The sequence below is a fragment of the Danio rerio genome, chromosome 22, assembly GCF_049306965.1.
Source record: "Danio rerio strain Tuebingen ecotype United States chromosome 22, GRCz12tu, whole genome shotgun sequence".
Lineage (NCBI taxonomy): Eukaryota > Metazoa > Chordata > Actinopteri > Cypriniformes > Danionidae > Danio > Danio rerio.
In genome coordinates this window covers 5,043,702-5,068,251 of record NC_133197.1, presented here as the reverse complement: position 1 = coordinate 5,068,251, position 24,550 = coordinate 5,043,702, and the positions used below count along the sequence as shown (strand labels likewise).

Genomic DNA, 24,550 nt, shown 5'->3' with positions numbered 1-24,550 from the left:
TTTCTGGATTCATGTTTGCTAAAATTTAAGAAATGTAATAAGGGGGAGCTTATTATCATCTATAATAATAGTAAACATAGTAAACACATCATGCAGACTACTTAGCTCTGTGTAAAAAAGTATTTACCCCCTAAACAAATAACTGGTTTGGTCTCCCTTAACAACAGCTATAATCAAGCGTTTTCAATAACTTACAATGAGTCTTTTACAGCGCTTTGGAGGAATTTTAGCCCACTCATCTTTGCAGAATTCAGCCACATTAGATGGTTTTCGTGTGTACAGATAAAACTGAAAAACTGAAAAAAAGTTATAAAATTATTATAAAAATAGTAAATCAGATTTATAATCTTAGTGAAAGCTACGTAAAACATAATTAACTCTAAATTTGGATTTTTGCATTTGCTGTGTGATTTGGTCATTTGAATGTAGAGTTTATACTTTAAAAGCTTTAGATGCATGTGAGTTTACTTCTGTTTTCTGGAGAAACTAAGAAGTGTTCATTTCTGCATAGATGTTTTTTTTTTTCAAATTTAATTAATTTTAGGAGGAACTTGTATAAACATCCTCATATTGAAACTGTGTACTTAATATATACCAGTAACAAGAGCTAGAAGTAACACACAAAAATAAAATAGCAAAAGTTGATTTCTGCTGAAAATGACATAACATGGGCATCACGATGGTGCAGTGAGTAGCAAAATCGCCTGACAGCAGGAAGGTTGCTGGTTCAAGCCTCTGCTGGGTCAGTTGGCATTTCTATGTGGAGTTTGCATGTTCTCCCCGTGTTCGTGTTCCGGTTTCTCCCACAGTCCAAAGACGTGCTACAGGTGAATTGGGTAAGCTAAATTGGCCTTAGTGTATGTGTGTGAATGAGTGTGTGTGGGTGTTTCCCAGTGATGGGTTGCGGCTGGAAGAGCATCCGCTGCGTAAAACATGTGCTGGATAAGTTGGCGGTTCATTCCGCTGTGGTGGCTCCTGATGAATAAAGGGACTAAACCGAAAATAAAATAAATGAATGATTGACATAACATGCTAGATGACTACAGGCATCAAATTTGTTTATGGCGTTCAGAGAAAAAAAATTCAGTCACTTCTCAGAAACATTTGCAAAATAAGGTTGTGTTAATTAGTCACAAAGGTGCTAGATGACCACATGCATCAGCAGTGCAAGATGTTATTTTAGCTGACTGTAGAGTTTCAGATCACTTTAAATGGAACAGCCTCACACCAGAGCATCTGTCAGTTCATCACTGAAGCCATTTTGAGGAGTTTGTCTTCATCTCTGTGGACTGAAAGTGTTATTGAAGATGTTTCCCAGATTCTGCTTCTGTTTGTGTTTGTGGCGTCTGGTTGGTGAGTCGCAATTATTTACATAATTAAGGTTTAATTCTTTTCTGGTACAATATAATGGTTAATTGGTTTCATTTTTGGAGTGCCAAACAAGTGTACGTGAAGATTGTGGATAGTGTTGTTTTACATTCATGACTTGTAGCCACAATCTTGTATTACGGGTGTTTATCATTTATTTTAACCCCAAATGGTAACCTTAAGACTGATAAAAGCTTGTGTTTGATTGAGTGTGTATTTAATCATGAAGAATCATGTATTTACTCATCAAAAAATACAAATCTATGGACTTTTTGACCACTAAAGCTGGTTGTGCACTTGAATGCAAGCTTTGTGGTTAACAGTATAGAAAATGTAAAAAATAAAATTGAAAACGACAGATTGTTTTACTAATTGAGACATTTGTTCCTCATCTGGAAACATTTAAACCATTTGTTGTTGCACTGAAATTGCCGTTCAGAAGTTTAAACTACTAAATAACATAAAAATCAGCTTAATGGACAAAAACCCTGCTTGTTTTTCCTCATCGACTGAAGTAGGAAAGTAATTGACATCTTGGTTAATAAGGTTTCATTTTAATTACCAGGAAATGTTTGTTTTGAAAGTGATATAATTACTTGCATCAGGGGCGACACTAGACAGAAGTAAAATTGTCTGTGTCCCAGTAAAAGCTGGGAGATATGCTTTACTTTAAATGCAAGCATCTTAATTAAGAGTGGTAGTCCCAGAGTAAAGACGTTATTCTCCATGTACAACCAAACCATTGCTTGTCAAAGCAATGTAGTTTTTGGTCTTTTTTGGTTTTTGGCTTGAGGGCCTTATTCTAGTTTTAAACTGACAGAGTGTGTCTGCTTCCTGAACTGTGCTAGGAAGGCTGTTCCAGAGGTTAGGTGCCAGATATGAGAAAGATCTACCACCTACAGTTGATTTTGATAATCTTGGATTGATCAATTGTCCAGAATTAATAGAGCATAGTGCATGTGAGGGGCTGTAATACACCAAGAGCTCCCTCAAATTCTGAGGAGCTAAGCCGTTCAGGGCTTTGTAGGTCAAAAAAATTAAAAAATTAATACAATATTTAATAGGGAGCCAATGCAATGATGAAGTAACTGGAGTAAAATGATTACATTTCTTTCTTCTAGAAAGCATTCTAGCTGCATTTTGAACTAGCTGAAGTTTATTAATTAGGCCAGCAGGGCAACCACCTAATGTATGTAACGCATTAAAATAATCTAACTGAGAGGTCATGAAAGCATGAATGAGCTATTCCACACCAATGATAGTATATGTCTCAGCAGGGGCGGACTGGGACAAAAATTCAGCCCTGGCACTGTACCCACACCAGCCCACATTACCACACCGTCACAGCCCCACCGACGGACCCGCACATTTTCTACTCATATTGGTGTACAGATGGTGAAATAATATAAGCAGAACCATATATTTAATAGATATTTAAACATTTAATTTATGTGACTGGAACAAAAACAACCCGTTTATAACAAATTCATACAGTAAAACTAAATTAAAATAATATGTGAATCTCGTAGAGTCCGTGTGCTGTCTGTTTTTACCATTTGTCTGCTATTTATTATAGGAGTAACCTGTGAATGTGTATCACACACACACACATACACACCTTTACACACAAATGGACATGCAGCACTACATTCAGCATACTTTTGTTCACAAATAACTATACTTGTCATTCTCTGAAGTGTTGTTCTTTATTGGCACGGTCTATAGACTATGCTGGCTTCCCCTTGTTTCTATGTTGATAGTAAACACATTGTCTGATTCTACATCTTCTTATCTATTTTAACTCTGTAACTCTGCAATTTTAATATGACTGTATGGCTGTCTGAGATTATACTTGTTCCTTTTGTTCCTCACTCTTGCCTAAGTCTTATTGTGTCCATGCTTCTTGCTGGTCTCTGCCGTCACTTTGTCATCATTATTTGAATCACTGCTTATGCTAGGCTTGACTCATTCTAGTTTTGAATAAATATGTGCTTATGAAACAATTATAGGTGACCTAAAGAATAAATATAATAATAATTATTATGGCCTATTCTGCAGTTAAGTTCAAATGTAACTTTGTAGACTTAACTACATTTTTTTGTCATGTATTCACCTCTAATGTAGAGTTAACTACAAACCCAAAGTACCATGTGTAATTTTTTTTTTTTTTACCTCTAACACGCTCCCCCCTGACTCTGCTAAGCCTACCGTAGCATCCTTTCTCACACTGGTATTGGCAACACCCTAGTTAATAAACACAGTATAGGACATAAAGATTGCAGCAAAATGTTTTCTTACTGACTCTGCTCTGAACATTTGAATACCAGGGTTTCGGCAGGGTTCTTCAAATCAAATTTAAAACATTTCAAGACCCTTTAAAGACTATTATGAATAAAATTTCAGACTTATGCAGGACTAAACACTAAGGATTTTTTCTAATGGTCTGTTAACTGGTAAATAGTTGTTGCATTAATGGAAGATCATGTAAAGGGATGTGTTGCTTTATTTTTCCTTCCATGATTAGGGAATTTAATTTGGAGAATTTGCTGAAAATAATGTAACAGCTGTAATAAACTGAATCTCTTTGCAATAAAAACTGATTAAGCCAGATTGGGTAGTTTTACTTGGACAGAGGGAAATTAAAAACTGTTTAAAATCATTCAAGATCTACAACCCAATATTCCAGTGAACTTAAGACAGTTTAATATATATATATATATATTTTTTTTATATAAGACATTTTAAGACTTTTTAAGACCCTGCGGAAACCCTGTATACAAATTAATACAATTAAGTAACAACAATAGCAACAAAATGAATAGAATATAAAGCAAAAAGGAAAAAACAGCAATATTTGTGTGCACCAGCAGATTTGTACATTTTTAATCCTTCATGATATATAGTTATTGGTAAAATTATGCTGAAGTGTTGCTAGTGCTGCATCTTCATTTGTTTGTAAAGGTGTGAGTATGTGTGTGATACACATTCACAGGTTACTCCTATCATAAGGGCTAATTTATTTTTAAATAGAGCCACAGTGTTAAAAATGAGCTTCTATTTTGAAGTGTCTCTGGCAACCAGTGATCTCATACCCCTTGTTAATTGTACATGGAAGTGTTTTAGTATCTTTATTTGTATAAGTTTTTTTCTGAATCCTTCATTTGTTTATTTAATTTGTTGAAGACCACACCAACCCACATGGATACCCAAAGTGATTGTTAGCCCGTGCATACTCAGTACTTGTTGGAAACTTTGTGGACAGAATAAAGAGTCAAAATAATTCTGGATAGATTGAATCTCATTGTCTCTGTCAATGAGAGGATTGATTCTATACTGAATCCTAGTATAGTAATCTATGCATGTATTTAATGTATGTAAGACTTGCTATGTATTCAGAGTTCACTACAAATGCCTACAGTACTGTGGCTATAGGTTTAGGTTCATTTGCATGTTAGAATTTTCCTAGTAGCATACAGCAGTCTGTATACCCGAAATCACGTTATCTGCTGATAATGACCTATTAAAATATACCGGAGATCTACGCTAAGCTTACAACTGTTAAACAAAATGTAGGTCACTGTCACAATCACAAACTGTCAGAAGTAGCATGAATGGCGAGACTTTTACTTGGTATGTTTTAGTATAATGAGTTAGAAGTACACTTTCTATTTTCCTACCTCCTTTACCGCGATACTGTCCTGCGACGCAGCAGCTGAATGTTCGAGAATATTTCAGTAACTTTATGCATTTGGCAGCGTCTGATTTTAGAGCCCTTTTTTGCGCTCTTTCTCTGAGCTTTTCGGCACCGCCTTTCCTTTTTACGGTACATGTCTGACAAGCTTGTGTGGCACTTATTATTTGTTTTACATTCTTGCTAGATTTTGATTACGTCCGCGTAACCTCAGATTGGGTCGGCGGCAGCCCCTCTCAAAACCAGCCGGCCGTCGCAGATTGGACCAAATGCTCAACATTTATTATTATTATTATAATTATTATTATTATCATACTATCACATCTTGTAAGAGATAAAAGCTTGTAAAATCATGTAAAAACAATACATATTTACAAATAAAAAAAACACATTTAAAAATATGGTCCGGCCCTTCTGGCATTTGCCAGAATTGCCAGATGGCCACTCCGCCCCTGTGTTGAAGTTTGGCAACATTTTTAAGATGAAAAAAAAAATGCAGTTTTACAGATGCTTGAAATCTAGCCTTTAAATGACATGTTGCTATCAACTGAGGATAAAGGCTGAACTGAGAATCCATCAAGGGTGAGACAGTGTTCGAGTTTTATGCATGTGAAGTTTTGAATCCAATAAGCACAACCTCAGTTTTTATCTGAATTTAGTAATAAGAAGTTTTTAGTCATCCGATGTTTAATATCAGCTACACAATTAATTTCATTAATTCGTACAAACTATCAGGTTAAGAGGAGATATAGAGTTGTGTTTCATCAACAGAAACAGTGCTTCCCTGCTGTTTTTGTGTATTGTTGACATATGCATGTTATTCTGGTCCACTTTTGTAGCGTTTTTATACATTTTTGTGAAGTTGAAGGCTTCATCTTTTATCGCGTAATCAATGAGCAATCTATGAGCACTTCACCGGCGGCGACTCTTCTTCCAGGGGATGCTGAGCTAGCTGAACGTTTCATAAGTGTTATATCACACTTTGTAAAGAAACTGGTATATACTGGTATAAAAAAATAAATTTTGTAGTAGGCAGGCCTAAACTATACATTCTTAAATGTTATTAATGGCAGCAATTCACACATATATTAAGCAACATCTGAACAGTGATTTCCAATAATAAAATCTAACTGCCAAAAATGGCATTTTGCAACCAAACCAAACTCTTGGCTCGAAATTAACTTTTTTACTTGGTAGCACCGGTGCTCCCAACTTCAAAAATTTAGGAGCACAGCAAAAATGATTGAGCACCGCTGCAAATTGTATTTTAAGGGACTTATTGTATTTTAAAACAACATCAATTAGGACTAACAAAAACCAGAAACAACTATAACTAATGCTGAGATGACATTGATATTTGTGTGCAATAATTCCAAAATGTGTATGTCTAATAATTCTAGAATATTAATGATGATGAAAATGACAATAATAGTAACAATGAATTACATTTCTCATCATCATGCTGCCTTGAATGTGCTTGAATGTAAGTTATCTGCTATAAAAAGTCTGTTACTTTATGAAAAACAAATGTATAGTTTGCATCAAACAAAAATGAAGCATTGCAGTAAGAAATATTTATTTTGTACTGCTAAACAGCATATATATGCATGTCAGTTTAATAAATAATATTTCTGCTGCAAAACAAACAAAAGATTTTTAAAAAATCGCGCAAAACCGCTGTTTGTCATGAGCCGCAGTTTCAGTGTTAACTGAGTAAAGGCGGGCTTCTTTGGCGATGATACAGTATTAGATTTGACTTTTAGCGGACATTTGCGCTGAACACGCAGTGAATGCAACGCATGGAGATTCGGCCACCTTCTCCAAAAAGCACGTACTTTTCTATTGATCTCAGCTGGCGGATCATATTCACCACGTGTCATGATCGCTTTCATCTGCGCCTCAACTTTAGGTGGGGTTTGCACTTTGCAAACCTGTGTGCTTTAAGTTTTCACTCTTTAGCCGTTTGCATTTCCCGTGGACATAAAAGCTCCCTCCCTGTCATCTAACAGTGGAAAACCTTGAGTGATTGACAGCTAATATGAACCAATATAGCGGCAGGGAAGAGCGATTCAGCACGTTTTTACAAAAAATCAAAACAGGTCGCACTAATGCGCCCAAATATATTATGAGGTCGCATCGATTAATTTTCGGGCGCATATGCGACCAAAATGGTCGCAATTTCGAGCCCTGTATATATATATATATATACAGTTGAAATCAGAATTATTAGCCCCCCTTTTATTTTTTTTCCTTTTTTAAATATTTCTGATGTTTAACAGAGCAAGGAAATTTTCACAGTATGTCTTATAATATTTTTTCTTCTAGAGAAAGTCGTATTTGTTTTATTTCAGCTAGAATAAAAGCAGTTTAAAATTTTTTGAAAACCATTTTAAGGACAAAATTTTTAGTCCCTTTAAGCTAGTTTTTTTTTTTTCGATAGTCTACAGAACAAACCATTGTTATACAATAACTTGCCTAATTACCCTAACCTGCCTAGTTAAAACAGAAATTGGCAAAAAAATTAAACGAGGCTAATAATTCTGACGTCAACTGTATATATATATATATATATATATATATATATATATATATATATATATATATACATACAGTTGACCCCATATAATACATGAAATAGGGTCATATTTTTGTTGTTAGGGTCTCCAACAACAGTCTAATTTGCATGCAAGGTCAAAAAACACTTGCATGGGCTTAAAATCTGCATTTATTTTTACCTAATTATCCCAGCGCCTCCCATATGAATCGTCCAGTGATTCATTTGTTTCCAAACCCCTCCTTAGCGCGAAGCTAATCTGCGCTGATTGGACCGATGACAGTCTGTTGCGATTGGTCGACTGCTTTCAGCGAGAGACAGTGAAATGCCCAATAGCTAATCAGCAATATAAAAGTAATCACAGTTCATACACGCTTCATAGTGTGAGGCGTGGATTTTAGCTGCCAGTGGGTCAATGTAAATACAGACGACACTATTTTATTAGGCAAAAACTCCAAGAACTGTCAAAGAGATCTCCTAGCTTGTCACACTGCTCTTTTCACAGACACACATCGACATATTGCCCTCGTCCTCGCGCACACACGCACACACAAACACACACCTCTGGACGACAAGGCACACACACACACACACTACCCTCCTCTACTGAATGTAAACAAAGCCGCACGCGTCGCGTTTTTAACGTGGCTTTGCACTCGATATGAGAATATAGCGAGTTAACCTGATACAGTACACGCGGTCACAAGTAACAAATCGCAGTTAAATATGAATTGAATTAAATTAAATACATTTGCAAGCTAGAGTAAACAAGGCAACAACTTTAATCACACGTACTTACACTTGAGAAATGGAGGAAGAAACCGATCCATGTCCTGACATGTCTATCACTACTTTTTACTGATCCTTCCTTTAACAATCGACCGGCATGTTTGTGTGTGTGTGTGTGTGTGTGTGTGTGTGGGTATCTGTGTCAGAGGGCGGGGCCGCAGGTTTCAAATCTCCCGGGTTTGCGCGTGCATGTGAATAACTTGGTTTCGTTCGTACGTCATGGCGAAACACCTTATGACTCGTTATCAAGGCGACTCGTTTGAAGCACTATGAGTCGACTCTTTTATTGATGAATCAACCGTTTTAAACACTGTACTCTTACAGATTTAAGCCTTAGCTGGATATTTCACTTCACTTAGAGCTGTGTTACACACTACATGGAGGGGAATTTTAAAAAATATGGGCTCTTTAAGGAACGCAAGAACAGAACCGAAAAAATATCAATTCTGCTCGGAGTGAACCGATTGGATTTTCTTTCCTTCTTTATTTATTTTCATTTTTAAGCATTTTTTCATTGAGCAGAGCAGAAATGTTCATCTTCATGATCTGCACAAATTCACAAAGAACAAACATAAACCATGACGTTATTTTACTTATAATCTTCAATTATTCTTTAACACTTACAGGACTGTAAAGGTCTTTCAGATCACTTCTTAGCACACTTTATCCTGTCGTGTTATTATTGTGCAGATCAGATGTCCATCCTATCAAGATCCTTTCATTGATATATAAATGTTTACGTTGCCATTCAGTCCTGTTGCCAAAACATGACATCTCTGCACTGGAATTTAAAACATGGTGTTATGTCCCTGATGTTAAATGTCTAGGAGTGGGAGTAACAGTGAAAAGTTTTTAAAATGTTGGTTGGACACACCAAATTCAAGTTAAATAATTTATTAACAAATGTACAAGAGTCAAACTGGAAAGCAAAAATAGACTTCAGGGGAAAGACCAAAACAACAAACAAAAGTACACTCTAGCTAGTTAGGGAGTAAAACTGTCTAAACTGACAAAGTAAAATTAAATCAACAACAGAAACGTACTCTAACTCCCTAACTAAACATAAACAAGAGAAAAAGGGTTTTAGAAATAAAACGGCACCCACCTCCCTACGGCTTCCAAACACAAAGTTAGTTTTCAAAAGCAGAGTTCAAGTGGCTTAAAAAGCTTTTACAACAGATTTTAACTTCAACAAGTTAAATAATCACCAATAATCTTTCTCAATCAAACAACCAGGCAGGAGAGAGACCACACTCTGAAAGCAAGCTTCAATGTGGCTTGCAACTGGCAGGCTTTTAAGTAGCAGGTGCAATCAATCAACTTCCTCTCCTCCACACCTAGCTGAGAAACAGGTTGCAGGAACGGAGAGGGAGAGAGAGAGAGAGAAAGAGAGAAAGAGAAACCAAACACAATAATACATTCAAAACACCATGGAATGTAACAATGGACCACTAGCTCGCTTTTTTAAATGTCTAATTATCTTATTTAATTATTCTAGTGTGACCGTGGCCTTATTCTTGCCTTGTCTAGCCGTGTTATTGATCCTTGCTTTGTTTATTGTTTATGTTGTTCTGCTGCCGGTCCTGACCATTCATCTGTTTATATCAACACCTCTCTGGATTACCTGTATGCTCCTGCTTGCACCTGTTTTGACCTTTGCCTGCCTGACTATTTTTAAAGGGCACATATGATGAAAATTGGATAGAACTGTGTTTAGGTATGTAGGTCATATTGGGGTGATATAAAAACAATAAGTCTCTTTTTTTATTTCCTGATGTTCCCTTCCATTTTGAGTTTTTTTGTATTGAATTCAGGTCAGGTTATTGGCTGGACCATTGTACAGCTTGATTTTCTTTCTTTGAAAACATTTGAGAGTCTCCTCGGCTGTGTTTTGGGTCATTGTCTTGCTTAAATGTCCACCCTGGTTTTATCTTAATCCTCCTGCTAATGTAGATGTTGGACTGAATCAGCTGATGTTCATTTACACTATGGACCGTCCGAGGGTTGCTGAAGAACTACTGAGAGATTTTAGCTGCTTTCTAAGCTTTCACTGCCTTTCTACTCTTTCCTTTCTTCATGTGCACCTTTAGAAAGATGTTTTCTGAGAAATATATTGACGTGTTAAACTAGCGCTTTACTTACTTCCCCCACTGTATATGTATATAGGCAGTCAGGCAGATTAATACAGACAGTGAACCAAAGTGCATCAAATGATCGGTAATTAAAAGGGAGAAAAAGAAAAATCTAATAAATACAAATATTTTTATATTAGACACATCTGATGCTTGTATTTGCACTAGCTCCACAAAGTTACACATTGAGTTACATTAGGCTTTGCAGTCTCCATGTTCAGTCCATTACTTCCACTGTATCTGTTCAGCTGAGGGAATAGAACCAACCCCGTGACATCAGACACAGTGATATTTCAAGATGGCGGCACTCTAGGTCTAAAAGCTATAGCAAAAACATGCAGTTTTCTGCTAAATGGTTACATTAATCAAGTTTGTTTAATATATTTTCATGAAAGTGTAAATCAATTTACAAAACAATGTAAACTTGACTGAGTGCTTTATTTCCACTTTAAAAATATATAGCAGGAGTAATTGTGTGCAGAATAACACCCAGTGGGAGCGGGACTTAAGTAACCAACCTGCACAGATCTCTATAGGTCCAGGTCTGTGTTGGGCGCTTCTGGGTGTGAACACTGACCTTTATTTGCCTGTTAGTAACCACTGATCTAGGCTATCTTTGTAACAAAAAATATCTGCATTCGTCTTTTTTTTGTGTCTGTCTGAATTTGTGTCTGTTGAAACACTGACGGCAATGCACTGTGTTTTGATCTATCCTACGCTTTGTCTCTTTCTTGTCTTTTTCATTTGCCATGCTGAACTCTCAAAAACTCTACACTAGGGCTTGCATAGACTAGTCGACTAGTCGAGATATCGATTACTTCAACCACTAGTCAGCATTTTCAGAAGCAATCGACTACTCGAGCGTGCATTTACCATAAATGACATCAAAAAGACAAACGTATCCAACAAACATCACGATCCAAGGTTAAAGCTTCCAACTACAACTGAGGATTAAATTCAAGATTATTTACATTATCAACATTAACACCACAGGAAATCCTCTCGAATGGTAGTTACATGGTTTCCGCTACATTAATTTTTCCGTGGCGGACACCACACCAAAAATATTACAGCTTCCCATTCAGAACATTGTCGTGTTTTATATTAGCTGGTAATAATCGCACCAAAATGTATTAAAAGGTACGTGAATTATAACAGTGCAAACTTTACTGTGTGCGCGTCATTTGTTTAACCCTTAAAGGTGACGTGCTGACTGACTGACAGGTGCTTGATGCGTGAGGCCAGCAAACACGACGTCTATAGTGGAGAAGCTGCAGGTCTGAGTATGATACCAGTCATTGGGGTCTTTCAGTAAACAGTCTCATGCTCCCCACATCTCCATTACCACCACAGCATTTGCTGAGGATACGGCCCGGTCCAGGATTATGAAGACCCTAGGATAAGGAAAAATAGACTAACATAAGTGTAGATGCCGTTCAAATGATAACTTCTTTTGGGAACTGTTCCTGGCTCTGTGTTTTATGTGTATGTTAATGCTAAGAGATGTGTCTTTAATCTAGTTTTAAACAGACAGTGTGTCTGCCTCCTGAACTGTGCTAAGAAGGCTGTTCCAGAGTTTAGGTGCCAGATCTGAGAAATATCTACTGCCTACCATTGATTTTGATATTCTGGGAATAATCAATTGTCCAGAATTAATTGAGCATAGTGGACGTGACAAGCTGTAATACACCAGGAGCTCCCTCAAATACTGGGGAACCAAGCCGTTCAGGGTATGTAGGTAGTCAATCAAATGTTTTAATTTAAATATTATTTATAGGGAGCCAATGCAATGATGACAGAACTGGAGTAATATGATCAGGGCTTAACAACACCCGCTAAATGTGATTTCTGCTGTGGCGGGCTAAACGGACACTACTACTAGCCGCTTTGTCTGGTTAAAGATAATTTTTTTTTAAAGGGCCATGAAACCCCCTCGTTTCAGCAGTGTGTTTTCACACCTCTACTTTGTAAAAAGTCAGAAAAGTGGGCGTGTCCAGCTCTGTTTAGGGGGGAGTGTCGGAGGAACAAAAGAGGCTTGGTATGGGAGTGTCTATTTGGGCGCGCTGAATTTCAGAGTCAAAACACACAACCACAGCGGACAATGTGACTGTGTTTACATGGATATCTGTAGTCGAATTATTTGCCAAATTATTAAATGGTGGACTTTAACTGCAGTTTGGTTCTTTCATTCAGGGAATTCATTAATGTCCCTCCCGACAAACGAGATTTTTGATTCGAAGCGCTGCTCTAAGCGTGTATTTTTCATGCAATGTTTGATACCGCACGGTGAATGAGAGAAAAAAAAAACTCAGCATTTCCCGGAAACTGCATTACACGGCAGGTAGTGTCAGAAATCCGCGTGTGTTATTCCGGTCACAAAATCCAACACGAGGTTATAGTTTGGTAGTAACTGTTAGTGCTAACTTGTTTACACTCGGTGAAATCGTTTGTTTGATACGAATAAAATACAAACTGAATAAACAAAGAGCACTGCTCGCTCACTTACCAAATCTGTAGAGACAGGACAATCACCAGCAACTAGAGCCGCGTCTTTATTAAGAGGAGACTACAAGCGAATCCAGATCTCAGCGTTTGCAGATGAGAACAGCTCTCAGGTAAACAATAATCCTCCTTAGACACGTAAGTTATTGTTGTCGAGCGTCGCGTACACTGTTAATCCACACGTGACTCCAGCTGCGCTCTCACAGAGAGAAAATGAAAACAAAACCTAACTGCAGCAAACTATAAAAGCAACCCTTCACGCTTGTTTTGCCAACACAAAGTGGCGTCTCTGTGGTGTAAACACTGTGACAGTAATGAATATTAATGAAGTTGCACAATAGAGCACGCTGATTGGTTTGAACCAAGCCTTACTCATGCATTAATGCATCACACTGTAAGACGTAATAAGACACACTCTGGCACAGGCGTCCATTCTGCACGCTGGAATACACACTATTATGTCATGACCGTGACGCAGCTTCAAAAATTAGTTTCAAACCGGAAGTACGAATTTGCTTGAAATAACGCAAAAACAACCAATTTACACTTTTTAGTGAAATATAGGTGTCCTGATAGTGTTTTTAGCAGTGTGGGACACATATACGACTGTCAACAGCTCAACAAAATGTGCTTTGGTGTTTCGTGACCCTTTAAATTGTAATTTTCTTAAAAGCAGGGTTTGACAATAGAGATGGCCCAAAATTCATGCAAATGTGATCTTAGAATCGAGAAGCAGCACGTCAGACAAAAATAAATGTCCATGCGAGCAAAAGAAAGCAGGTGAATACTAAATGAGAGGACGATCACTCGCACGCACAGGTTATGTAATGCGCGACTTTAAAAAACCGCACACGCTCCTGTTTACTTGCGTAAAGCAACCGTGCCTAAAGGAAACGCAACTGGTCCGACTGGTTATCTTTGAAACGGACTGAACAAAAAGTGATGATCGTGTACCCACAGTCCTGCCGCTTTCAAGAGTTAGAGATTTAAAAAGAAAAAAAAAAAATATATATATATATATATATATATATATATATATATATATATATATATAAGCGATTCCAGCATTATGGATGTGACATTTGCAGCAAAAACTCAAAACATAATTTCACACAGAAAGTATATGTTGACATTATATTGAAACTTCTGTTTATATTTTCCAAAACAGCTCACCACAGAGTTCTGGGAGCAGAAAAATATCAATATGTAAACATGTTTTATATTTTAAATTAGGAAAATAAACATGTGTTATGGATGTGACAAAAAAAGTTTGTGTATTTACAGTCAACAACAGATTATTTAGAAATTCTGACAGTTAAACTGCACAACCCAAAAGACACTCAGACTCAGACTCAGCTTTATTATCCCATTAGGGAAACTAAGGGTGCTTTCACACCTACACTTTTGTTTCGGAACGTATCTCGTTTGCCCAGTTAGCGCGGTTCGATTGGCATATGTGAACAGGGCAATCGCACTCTGTTCCGCGCCAAAGTAATCGCTCCGAGATCGCTTAAATGAGGTGGTCTCGGCTCGATTGAAACGAACCCTGGAGCGGTTCGATTGCAGTGAGAATGCGATCCGATCCGAGCGCGGTTATATTACAGTGTTTTATGGATATGTAATAGGCTTACGGCTACATGAAGAGAGAATTATGAGTAGGGCGGGAAGTTTCGCGAGTCTCCGGATGCCCGCAAACGAGTGATGATCTCCCGGTAATCTCGCGTCTCTCTCCAAGTCCTCAAATAGGCATCTCGCGCACCCTTCTCACCCCTCCCCACCGCGTCTCTCCTCAGACACGTCACGCGCGCGCACCCTGTCAATCACCATCAAACCACCACCTCTCCTGACAGCTGAGCGGGACGCTACAAAATAAACCCTGACACTCTGACCAATGTAAGGAGAGTTTACTCGCACGTGACTTGTTTTAGCTCTTTTAGTCCGATTAGAAACTTTGCAGTGTGAAAGCGAACCGCTCCAAGAGCAAAGAGCAACAATGTAACAATTTTAAACTCTGTTTCGGAACAACTGAATCGATTCACAGGTGTGAAAGCACCCTAAAATTGCAACAAGGTACCATACACAGGTGAAGTTCCATGTACACATAAAAAAAAAAAAAAAAAGACACAATGCTCATCAAACAGGTATGAGTCGGCTCACTATAGAATTAAAATGATTGATTTTATTTTATTTGACATTTTTGCAATTATGAAGAAAAAGTGTCATTATGGATGTGACACATTTCCGTTATGGATGTGACAGCTGTGAAATTGCCACTTGTGTGATTTTGGCAAATTAAATATAATAGTTTGAAATACTGACAGATACATTTACGAGTATTTTTAAAGTACTGTTAAATACTTGCTAACACAAAAAATGTAGAAACGGTTTCTCTTTTTTGGAGAAAACAAAATTATTTTTTTATGGCAAGGTTGACATTTGCATGGAATTGCCCATATATATATATATATATATATATATATATATATATATATATATATATATATATATATATATATATATATATATATATATATGTAAAAAAAATTATATATATATATCCTTTTGTAAGCAGCAGCTGTCACTGTTTTCATTTTATTTATTATTTTAACAGATTATAAACAGGTCTAACATTAACCATGTGCACTAGATCATCCTTTCATTATTACACACAGTATGTTTTTACCTGCTTTCTTTTTGCTCACAGTTATTTTTGTTAATAGGTCAATTTGTCATTTTTTTGTGCCTAATAAATAATTATTTTTGGTGTGGTCAGAGATTGGTCTAAATGTGGTCAATCCTTAATTTTGAGCTCTGAAAAGTCATGTGAAAAAAAAACTAATACTCAACTAAACTAACTCTAAAGTAAACTAATACTAAACTAAACTGCGATACAACCTATTAGCCCAGGCATACTAAGCATACTCATGCACAACACATACAAAAAAATCACATCAATGAGAAGGCATGTGGACATAACACAAGGTCTAAATCAAGTAATTTTAGTAAGTCAAAGTCTGATTTATGCACATAAAATATATTTTCCATACAACAAAATTGTGTAAAGTAAAAATGGCAAGCGGCTAGTAATGTTAGAATGATTGGAAATCTACTAGCCACAGTGGCTGGTGATCAAAAAAGTTAATGTCAAGCCCTGAATATGATCATATTTCTTTGTTCTAGAAAGCACTCTAGCAGCTGCATTTTGAACCAGCTGAAGTTTGGTAATTAGGCCAACAGGGCAAGCCCCTAGTAACACATTAGAATAATCTAATCGAGATGTCATGAAAGTATGACTGAGCTTTTCCTTATCAGGCATTTGTCGAAGTTTGGCAACATTTTTAAGGTGTAAAAGTGCAGTTTTACAGATACTTGAAATTGTCTGGCCTTCAAATGACAGGTTGCTATCAAAAATCTATCAAATTTTGACTGAAGATGAGGATTGAACTTAGAATCCATCAAGGATTAGACAGTGTTCTAGGTTTTTGCGTGAGATGTTTTTGGGTCCAATAAGCACAACCTCAGTTTTATCGGAATTAAGCAATAAAAAGGTTTGTCAGGTTGAAAAACGTTAAGTTTTTTAATGATATCATTTATTGGTAGAATATATATATATATATATGTCCAAGGGTCGAAGGATTGTGCAGGGTGAAGTGCCGATCAGGGTGCCCAGTGGAAGGAGAGAACTCCGCGTGTGGCCTGCTGTCATCGTGCTCTCCGTCTGTCAGGACGGCGTCTGTTAAATACTCTCATCCAAACGAGCAGCAGCTACCCCTGATCAGCCCGTGATGAGGTGTGATCACGGTGAGGGAGTCGTTTCCATGCTAACCACACTGGCAGATCTGCCACTATATATATATATATATATATATATATATATATATATATATATATACAGAGAGAGAGAGTGAGAGAGAGAGAGAGAGAGAGAGAGAGAGAGAGAGAGGCAACGCAGTGGTGCAGTAGGTAGTGCTGTTGCCTCACAGCAAGAAGGTTGCTGGTTCAAGCCTCGGCTGGGTCAGTTGGTGTTTCTGTGTGGAGTTTGCATGTTCTCCCTGTGTTCGCGTGGGTTTCCTCTGGGTGCTCTGGTTTTCCCCACAGTCCAAAGTACTGGTGAATTGGGTAAGCTAAATTGTCTGTAGTGTATGAGTGTGAATGAGTGTGTGTGTGTGTGGATGTTTTCCAGAGATGGGTTGGAAGGGCATCTGCTACATCAAAAAAACGTGCTGGATAAGTTGACGGTTCATTCCGCTGTGGCATTATCAAGACGATTCATTTAAAGCACTATGAGTCGACTGTTCACTTTCAGGGTTTAAGTCTTAGTTGGATATTTCACTTCACTTAGAGCTGTGTTACACACTACATGGAAAGTCATTCTCACAAACCCAAAATACAGGCTCTTTAATTTAAATAAATATGAAGGTCCAAAGCCAAACAAAATGAAATTAATTTCCTATTTAAATTAAGTATTTTAGAGAAGACTTCATGTGATTTTTAGCTTTAATATGACAAACTCTGTTCTACAGGAGGATTTCCTTTTCATATTTATCAAGTGCAGGAGGGAAAATCAGTCACTCTGAGCTCTGGTGTCACTGAACTGAAGAATGATAATCATATTAAGTGGAGGTTTGTTATTGAAGACACTTTAATAGCAGAAATCAATAAACAGACGAACAGATTCTCTGTATTTGATGATGTTCTTGATGGGGGATTCAGAGACAGACTGAAACTGGACAATAAAACTGGATCTCTGACCATCACAAACACCAGAACTGATGATCAATCAATATATATTCTACAGACCAACCAGATGAATAAGATGGTCTTTCTTTCGTTCTCTGGTCAGTTGAATATTTGTTTCACCCATTATATTTTCTAACCAATCCATATTAATTCTTATTAAATGTTGCTTTGCTGTGAGTCTCTTCTGTTATTCTGTGTTATATTCATTTAAAATTTACCATTCAGATTGTAAAATATTATTATGTGAATGTTGATATTTGTTCTATTTCTGTGTTTGGTGATGAAGATAAAATAGAAATGAAAGATGAGGAATATTCAGTGACTCTGAGCTCTGGTGTCTCTGAACTGAAGAATGATGATCAGATTCAGTGGAGGTTTGGAGATGGAGACACTTTAATAGCAGAAATCAATAAACAGACCAACAGATTCTCTGTATTTGATGATGTTCTTGATGGGAGATTCAGAGACAGACTGAAACTGGACAAGAAAACTGGATCTCTGACCATCACAGACACCAGAACTGAACATGCTGGAGATTATAAACTACAGACCAACAATGAAACCAACACTGTTAAACTCACAGTTCCTGGTGAGTTCAATATTAGTTTCATCGTGTTTCTTTTTTAGTCAGAACAAAGACACAATTATTAATCTGAATATATTATTAGTTTTCATTTTAAATGTAAATTTACTTTTGTAAACCATCAAATGACCGTCTCTGTTAATCATGATCTGATTCTGTTTCTCCTCTGTGTGTTTGTGGATACAGGTAACAGGAAAAGAGTGTCTGTGAAAATGGGAAATTCAGTCACTCTGAGCTCTGGTGTCTCTGAACTGAGGAATGATGATCAGATTCAGTGGAGGTTTGGATATGGAGACACTTTAATAGCAGAAATCAATAAACAGACCAGCAGATTCTCTGTATTTGATGATGTTCTTGATGGGAGATTCAGAGACAGACTGAAACTGGACAAGAAAACTGAATCTCTGACCATCACAGACACCAGAACTGAACATGCTGGAGATTATAAACTACAGACCAACAATCTTCATATTTCTTTCGATCTCACTGTCTGTGGTAAGTTGCAAATGTGTTTCATCTGGTTTGTATTTTATAATCACCAGATGTAACATTAATCCACACACTCTCTTACTATTTTGTGTATATTCTGTTGTATTATGATACTAAAATTAATTCAATTCAATTCAATTCAGCTTTATTTGTATAGCGCTTTTACAATGTAGATTGTGTCAAAGCAGCTTCACATAAATGGTCATGGTAACTGGAACAGTGTAGTTCAGTTTTTAGTGTTTAAGTTCAGTTCAATTTAGTTTAGCTCAGTTCAGTGTGGTTTAAAGTCATTACTGAGAGTTCAAACACTGAAGAGCAAATTCATCGATGCGTAGCTCTACCAATCCTGAACCATGCGAGCCAGTGGCGACAGCGGGGAGGGAAAAAAACTTCACCTGATAGGAGTGAAGAAAAAAACCATGAGAGAACCAGATTTAGTTGGGCACGACCATTTTAATTTCTTCGCTGGCCAAAAGTCTTGTGCAGAGCTTCAGTCACCACGATGGAGGCTGGAAGCTGGCCTCAGCGAAGACTTGTCTGTCCCTGGAGCGTCGCTGGAATCAGACTCATGTTCTCCACTCCCCATGACCAGCAGCAGCTCAGGATATGGCCTGGTCCCGGATATGGAAACCTCGGGATCATCTCGTCGCTGGTCTTGGATCCAATCAGTGACTCTGCATAATCTGAGGACCTCGGGATGAGTATCCCCAGGTGAAAATAGAGGATAAAGAAAATAATTAGCGTAGCTGCTGTTCATAGTGTATATAAACAAGATGCAGAAGCCTGTGTGGAACCTGCTAGGTGATGCATTGAGTGTATGCTTTACTAAACAGATAGGTCTTTAATCTAGTTTTGAACTGGGAGAGTGTGTTTGAGCCTCGGACGTTATCAGGAAGGCTATTCCAGAGTGTAGGAGCCATGAAAGAGAAGGCTCGACCTCCTTTACTCGATTTTGCTATTCTCAGAAGCCCTGAGTTTTAAGATCTTAAAGAGCGAGTTGGATTGTAGTGAGACAGAAGGTTGGTTAGATAAACAGGAGCTAGATTATTTAGAGCTTTATAGGTAAGAAGCAATATTATAAATTCAATATGAAACTTAACAGGCAGCCAGTGTAAGGAGGATAAAATTGGGGTGATATGATCATATTTTCTAGACCTGGTCAGAACTCTGGCTGCTGCATTTTGTACTAATTGAAGTTTGTTAATAGAGGATGCTGGGCAGCCATCAAACAGAGCATTACAGTAATCCAGCCTAGAAGTCATAAAAGCATGGACTAGCTTTTCTGCATCTGAGTTGAACAGCTTACCTCGTAATTTAGTGATATTTCTCAGATGAAAGAAGGCAGTTTTTGTGACATGGGATATATGGTTTTCAAAAGTTAGATTGCTGTCTAATATGACTCTGTAGGGTCCAGCCAGTTGGTAAAATGACGGTATCCAATGGTGGATGAAGGTTCACTGCATGTTCGGTCTTTCCAGTGCACAATGTTGATTTATATTAAACTTAGCTCATATTTGACTCAAATTTTAGTATGAGGTGGTTTATTAGAATATTAATATATTTATCCTCGTTTTATCTGACTCCAATTATAAAACATTGAGAAGATTATTTTGTTTCCTTTCACATTATTTTAGATTATGATTGAATATTCTTTTGATTTGTTATTATACCTTATTCTCATTTACTCAGATTCCTTTAGCATCTCGAGTCTTGCACCGGCCGGGTATACAATCTCTTAATACAAGCTTGTCAGTCTTGGTCATTAAACAGAGGCGATTAACCACTCTCCTAAAAAGGCAGAACCCTACTTACTCAATTTAGGAGATTTTTATGTGGTCCCCATAGATCTGTTATCTACTTAATCAAGACAAAGTATTTTAATAATAATCGCACAGGATTATAAGTTTGTAGATGAAGGCCTAAATATACACATTTAAAGTAGTTCTAACAATATTTTGTTGTTCTAAATAGTTGGCCTTTTACAGTCCAAGTATACTTGAAATAATGCCAATTTGTTAGTCGGATCTCTAACAACATTGTATAGCGTGCCACGCTGCTCCGTCTAACATGTTTTAATCCGTTACCTGTACAGTGGCTTGTAGTGCTATGGACAACAACATTTATCAGTGATAACAACACAAGGTTTGAATAATTCAAAACATAATTTATTAGTCAGGTAAATGTATTATGCCAATTCAATCAGTCAATTCATAAACGATCAATACAAAACATCAAATTATCAAAGACAAATCCAAGATGAAAAAGATGCATTCCTGACTTCAAAAATATACATAACATGGAGCAAGCCATGTTATGGGCTGATCTGGTTAGGCAGAATTGCGCTGGGCCTTACTCAAACCTTACCTTAAATAATCCAAGAATTCCCTCAAGGAAGGGGGTGTGAATAACAAAAGGAATTCACACTTAGTGTTGCCTGTGGAAAGTCACACCCTTCACAGTGGTTCAAAAGATGCCTGAAGTTATATATTTATTGTTCTGATTATGTCTATTTCTGAGAGAATGAGACCATTTTACAAATTGCACTGAGACATTTCAAATGATATCAAACATAATAGTTAAAGTCAGTTTGGTTAATCTAGAACATTCAAACATTGAAATGACCATATGCGTGAGATGGGGTGGATGAAGCCGAGTTTCAGCATACTCAGATGCAAATGCAGCAGGAACTGGTTTTTCCCGCATTCCCCCCTGCTGGGTTGTGAAGTCACCAGTCTCTGTTTTCAGCTCATGTTTTGAATTGTCAAAGACATCAAAAATATTTGTAATATTTCAATTCTTACAACACCCAGATCTATTATAGTAGAGCTAAAGCTAACTTTGTATCCCTCTAATTGTAGATTGAGTTGCGAGATCAGCTGTGTACAAGATTTGTTGTGTACAAGCTGTGTACAAAATTAACTTTCAGGAACAACATAAAGCTTTTCAATTATCTTAATCTGACTCAAACCCTGTTTCTGTTTCTTCTCTTTGTGTGTTAAAGATGAAATATCAGTGAAGGAGGGAGATTCAGTCACTCTGAGTTCTGGTTTCACTGGAAATATGATTTTTTGGATGTTTCGAAAAGAACAAAATTTAATTGCTAAATTCCTAGAATTTTTTGGCAGAGTCTCTGTATTTGTTGATAATCTTGATAAGAGATTCAGAGACAGACTGGAACTGGACAATAAAACTGGATCTCTGACAATCACAGACATCAGAACTGAACATTCAGGAGTTTATGAACGATGGAGCAATGTGGGAAAAATTCACTTCTTTCTCACTGTTGGTGAGTTTAATGTTGGTGTGTTACTCCATCATAGAAACATATCTACTTGCAGGGATGGCCAGTATTTATGATACATTTATCTTTAATATAAAATGCTCTATTTTGTTATTTGTTTATGATAATAAATTTGTATCTAGGGTTGATGATAGATTTAGATTTTATAATAATTTGAAAGAAGTCTACACATGATGACGTCATAAAAAGTGGCCTCTGATTGTGGTGTACTCTTTATTTTACTTTGACTTGAGATCAGAACATAAATATTTATTTAATTTGAAGGTGGTCAGTAAGTATGGATCAATATTTTGCATCACAAATGAAGAAAATGACAGAAAAGAGTGTACTGTAAAATAAGACCAGTGATAGATGAGCAGTATATTGTGTATGATTCAGTTGCGGGGAATGAGGTGGCAGACACGCTGGCCAAATCAGCATTGAAACTTGATGTACAGTACTGTGCAAAAGCTTTAGGCCACTAGGATTTTCACCCATGTCATTAGGAAATATGTCCAATATATACACAGATGCTGGTCATATACTTATAAAATCTTGATTTATTTCACTAATTCCACTTAAGAAGGGAAACTTGAGTAATGTAAACATTCAATCCACGCAGACTGATATATTTCAAGTGCTAATTTCTTTTCATCTTTATGATGTTAATTATTAAAAGAAATTAGCACTTGAAATATATCAGTCTGCGTGGATTGAATGTTTACATTACTCAAGATTCCCTTCTTAAGTGGAATTAGTGAAATCAACTTTTCAAAGATATTATAATTATATGACCAGCACCTATATCTTGTCTACTTCAGTCTCTTTATTCTCTGGCGTTTTCAGCTCCTCTGCCTGTTCCTGTCCTCATCAGAAATTCTTCTCAGTGTTTCTCATCAGTGCAGTATAATTGTTCAGTGCTGTGTTCAGTGGTGAATGTGAGCGCTGTGAGTCTCTCCTGGTACAAAGGAAACAGTTTATTGTCCAGCATCAGTGTGTCTGATCTCAGCATCAGTCTCTCTCTACCTCTGGAGGTGGAATATCAGGACAACAACACCTACAGCTGTGTGATCAACAACACCATCAGCAACCAGACTCAACATCTGGACATCAGTCAACTCTGTCCCACATGTTCAGGTACAGCAGAGCTGATATTAGTGGATGGCAGTGCTGATATGAAGCTTTATTGACTGATCTGAGCTCAGTTTGATGTGTTTGTTCCTCAGGCTCTGTTCACTGCTGTGGTCCTACTGAAGCTGCGATCCGATTGGTCCTCTCTGCTCTGGTGGGCGTGGCTATTGGCATTATTGTGCTTTATGACATCAGATCCAGAAGAGCTGAACAAGATCAAGCACATATTCACGCATCACAAACCTGAATGATGATGTCAGAGAACTGCTTTCAGTCATTTCAGCTTCATTTATTTTGAAGATTTTAGATGAACCTGATGGTTCTGATGCAGCTCATGTGAGGGTTTGACATAAATACAGCAGCAGACTTAAAATACAAAGCTTTGCTTTCATTTAGCTCAGTACAACAGGCTTTTTGTATTACATTATATATACAAGGGAATGTTCCTGTTTTGTAGCTTTATAATTGTGCAGATGCAATATAAAATACTTTGTTTATGTTTATCTGAAATTAGACAGATCTTACTCTACTGTGCATTTGTCAGATGTATTTGAGTGTGTTTATCAATAAAGTTTTCTCTCTTTTCAGTTCAAGAGTCTCGTCATGTTTTATTTCATCATGTCGAGCGCCCTCTGAAGGAGTAAAACAGCTCATCAGAGCAACATTCACACAACATTTGTTTTGAGGTCTAGTGTATTATTTGTGTCTTGTTTCCACTGAGTGTTGAGGTCTACCTTTATCAGGCTTGTGTCTCCACTGCCAAATGGTGACCTTAAAAGTCAACATACTACTTTGTAAAGAGCTATTTTAGCACCTTTGACAGTGGAAAGAGTCAAAAAACGAGTACTGTGCTGTACAGAACCTTACTGCTCAGTGGAAATGGGCCATAAATGTAACACGTTCATTGTGACTTGTGCAGTTTGTATGGAGCATAACTTTTATATTTTTCAAAAAAACATTTTAAGGTCAGTATTATTAGTCCTCATAGGAAATATATACAGTAAGTCCTATCATTAATGGGACATCGACACAATTCTAACATTTTTTGCTCTGTACAGCAACACAATAGATGAAACAACACAATGAAACAAGCGAGATGTGTTCAACTGCAGACTGTCAGCTTTAATTTGAGGGTATTTCCATCCAGATTAGGTGAACACTGTAGGAATTACAGCAGTTTGCATATGTGCCTCCCACTTGTTAAGGGACCAAAATTAATAGGACAGAATAATCATATATCAAACGTTCACTTTTTAATTCTTGGTTGTAAATCCTTTGCAGTCAGTTACAG

General features: G+C 37.1%; 1 protein-coding gene across 2 annotated transcripts; it reads left to right on the top strand.

Annotated features, from left to right (window-relative positions):
* Positions 1–1,204: 1,204 nt before the first annotated feature.
* On the top strand, positions 1,205–24,208 carry si:ch73-256j6.4. 2 transcript variants are annotated; one of them, XM_073937034.1, is made up of 8 exons: positions 1,230–1,353; positions 17,560–17,659; positions 17,750–17,874; positions 18,063–18,365; positions 18,546–18,854; positions 21,850–22,134; positions 22,975–23,265; positions 23,355–24,208. In XM_073937034.1, the coding sequence occupies exons 1-8, from the start codon at positions 1,308–1,310 to the stop codon at positions 23,504–23,506; spliced, it is 1,611 nt and encodes a 536-aa protein (XP_073793135.1). In that variant the 5' UTR covers positions 1,230–1,307; the 3' UTR covers positions 23,507–24,208. The 2 variants fall into 2 exon arrangements, with proteins under 2 accessions (XP_073793134.1, XP_073793135.1); XM_073937033.1 differs by having other exon boundaries at positions 1,205–1,353; positions 17,560–17,874.
* Positions 24,209–24,550: the final 342 nt, after the last annotated feature.

What these genes read in the sequence shown, in the direction of transcription:
- si:ch73-256j6.4 (XM_073937033.1), top strand. Translation starts at nt 1,308, where the DNA reads ATGTTTCCCAGATTCTGCTTCTGTTTGTGTTTGTGGCGTCTGGTTG. An exon ending in GGTCTTTCTTTCGTTCTCTG is followed by an intron (nt 17,875 to 18,062) that starts GTCAGTTGAATA and finishes TTGGTGATGAAG; the next exon opens with ATAAAATAGAAATGAAAGAT. An exon ending in TTTCGATCTCACTGTCTGTG is followed by an intron (nt 18,855 to 21,849) that starts GTAAGTTGCAAA and finishes TGTGTGTTAAAG; the next exon opens with ATGAAATATCAGTGAAGGAG.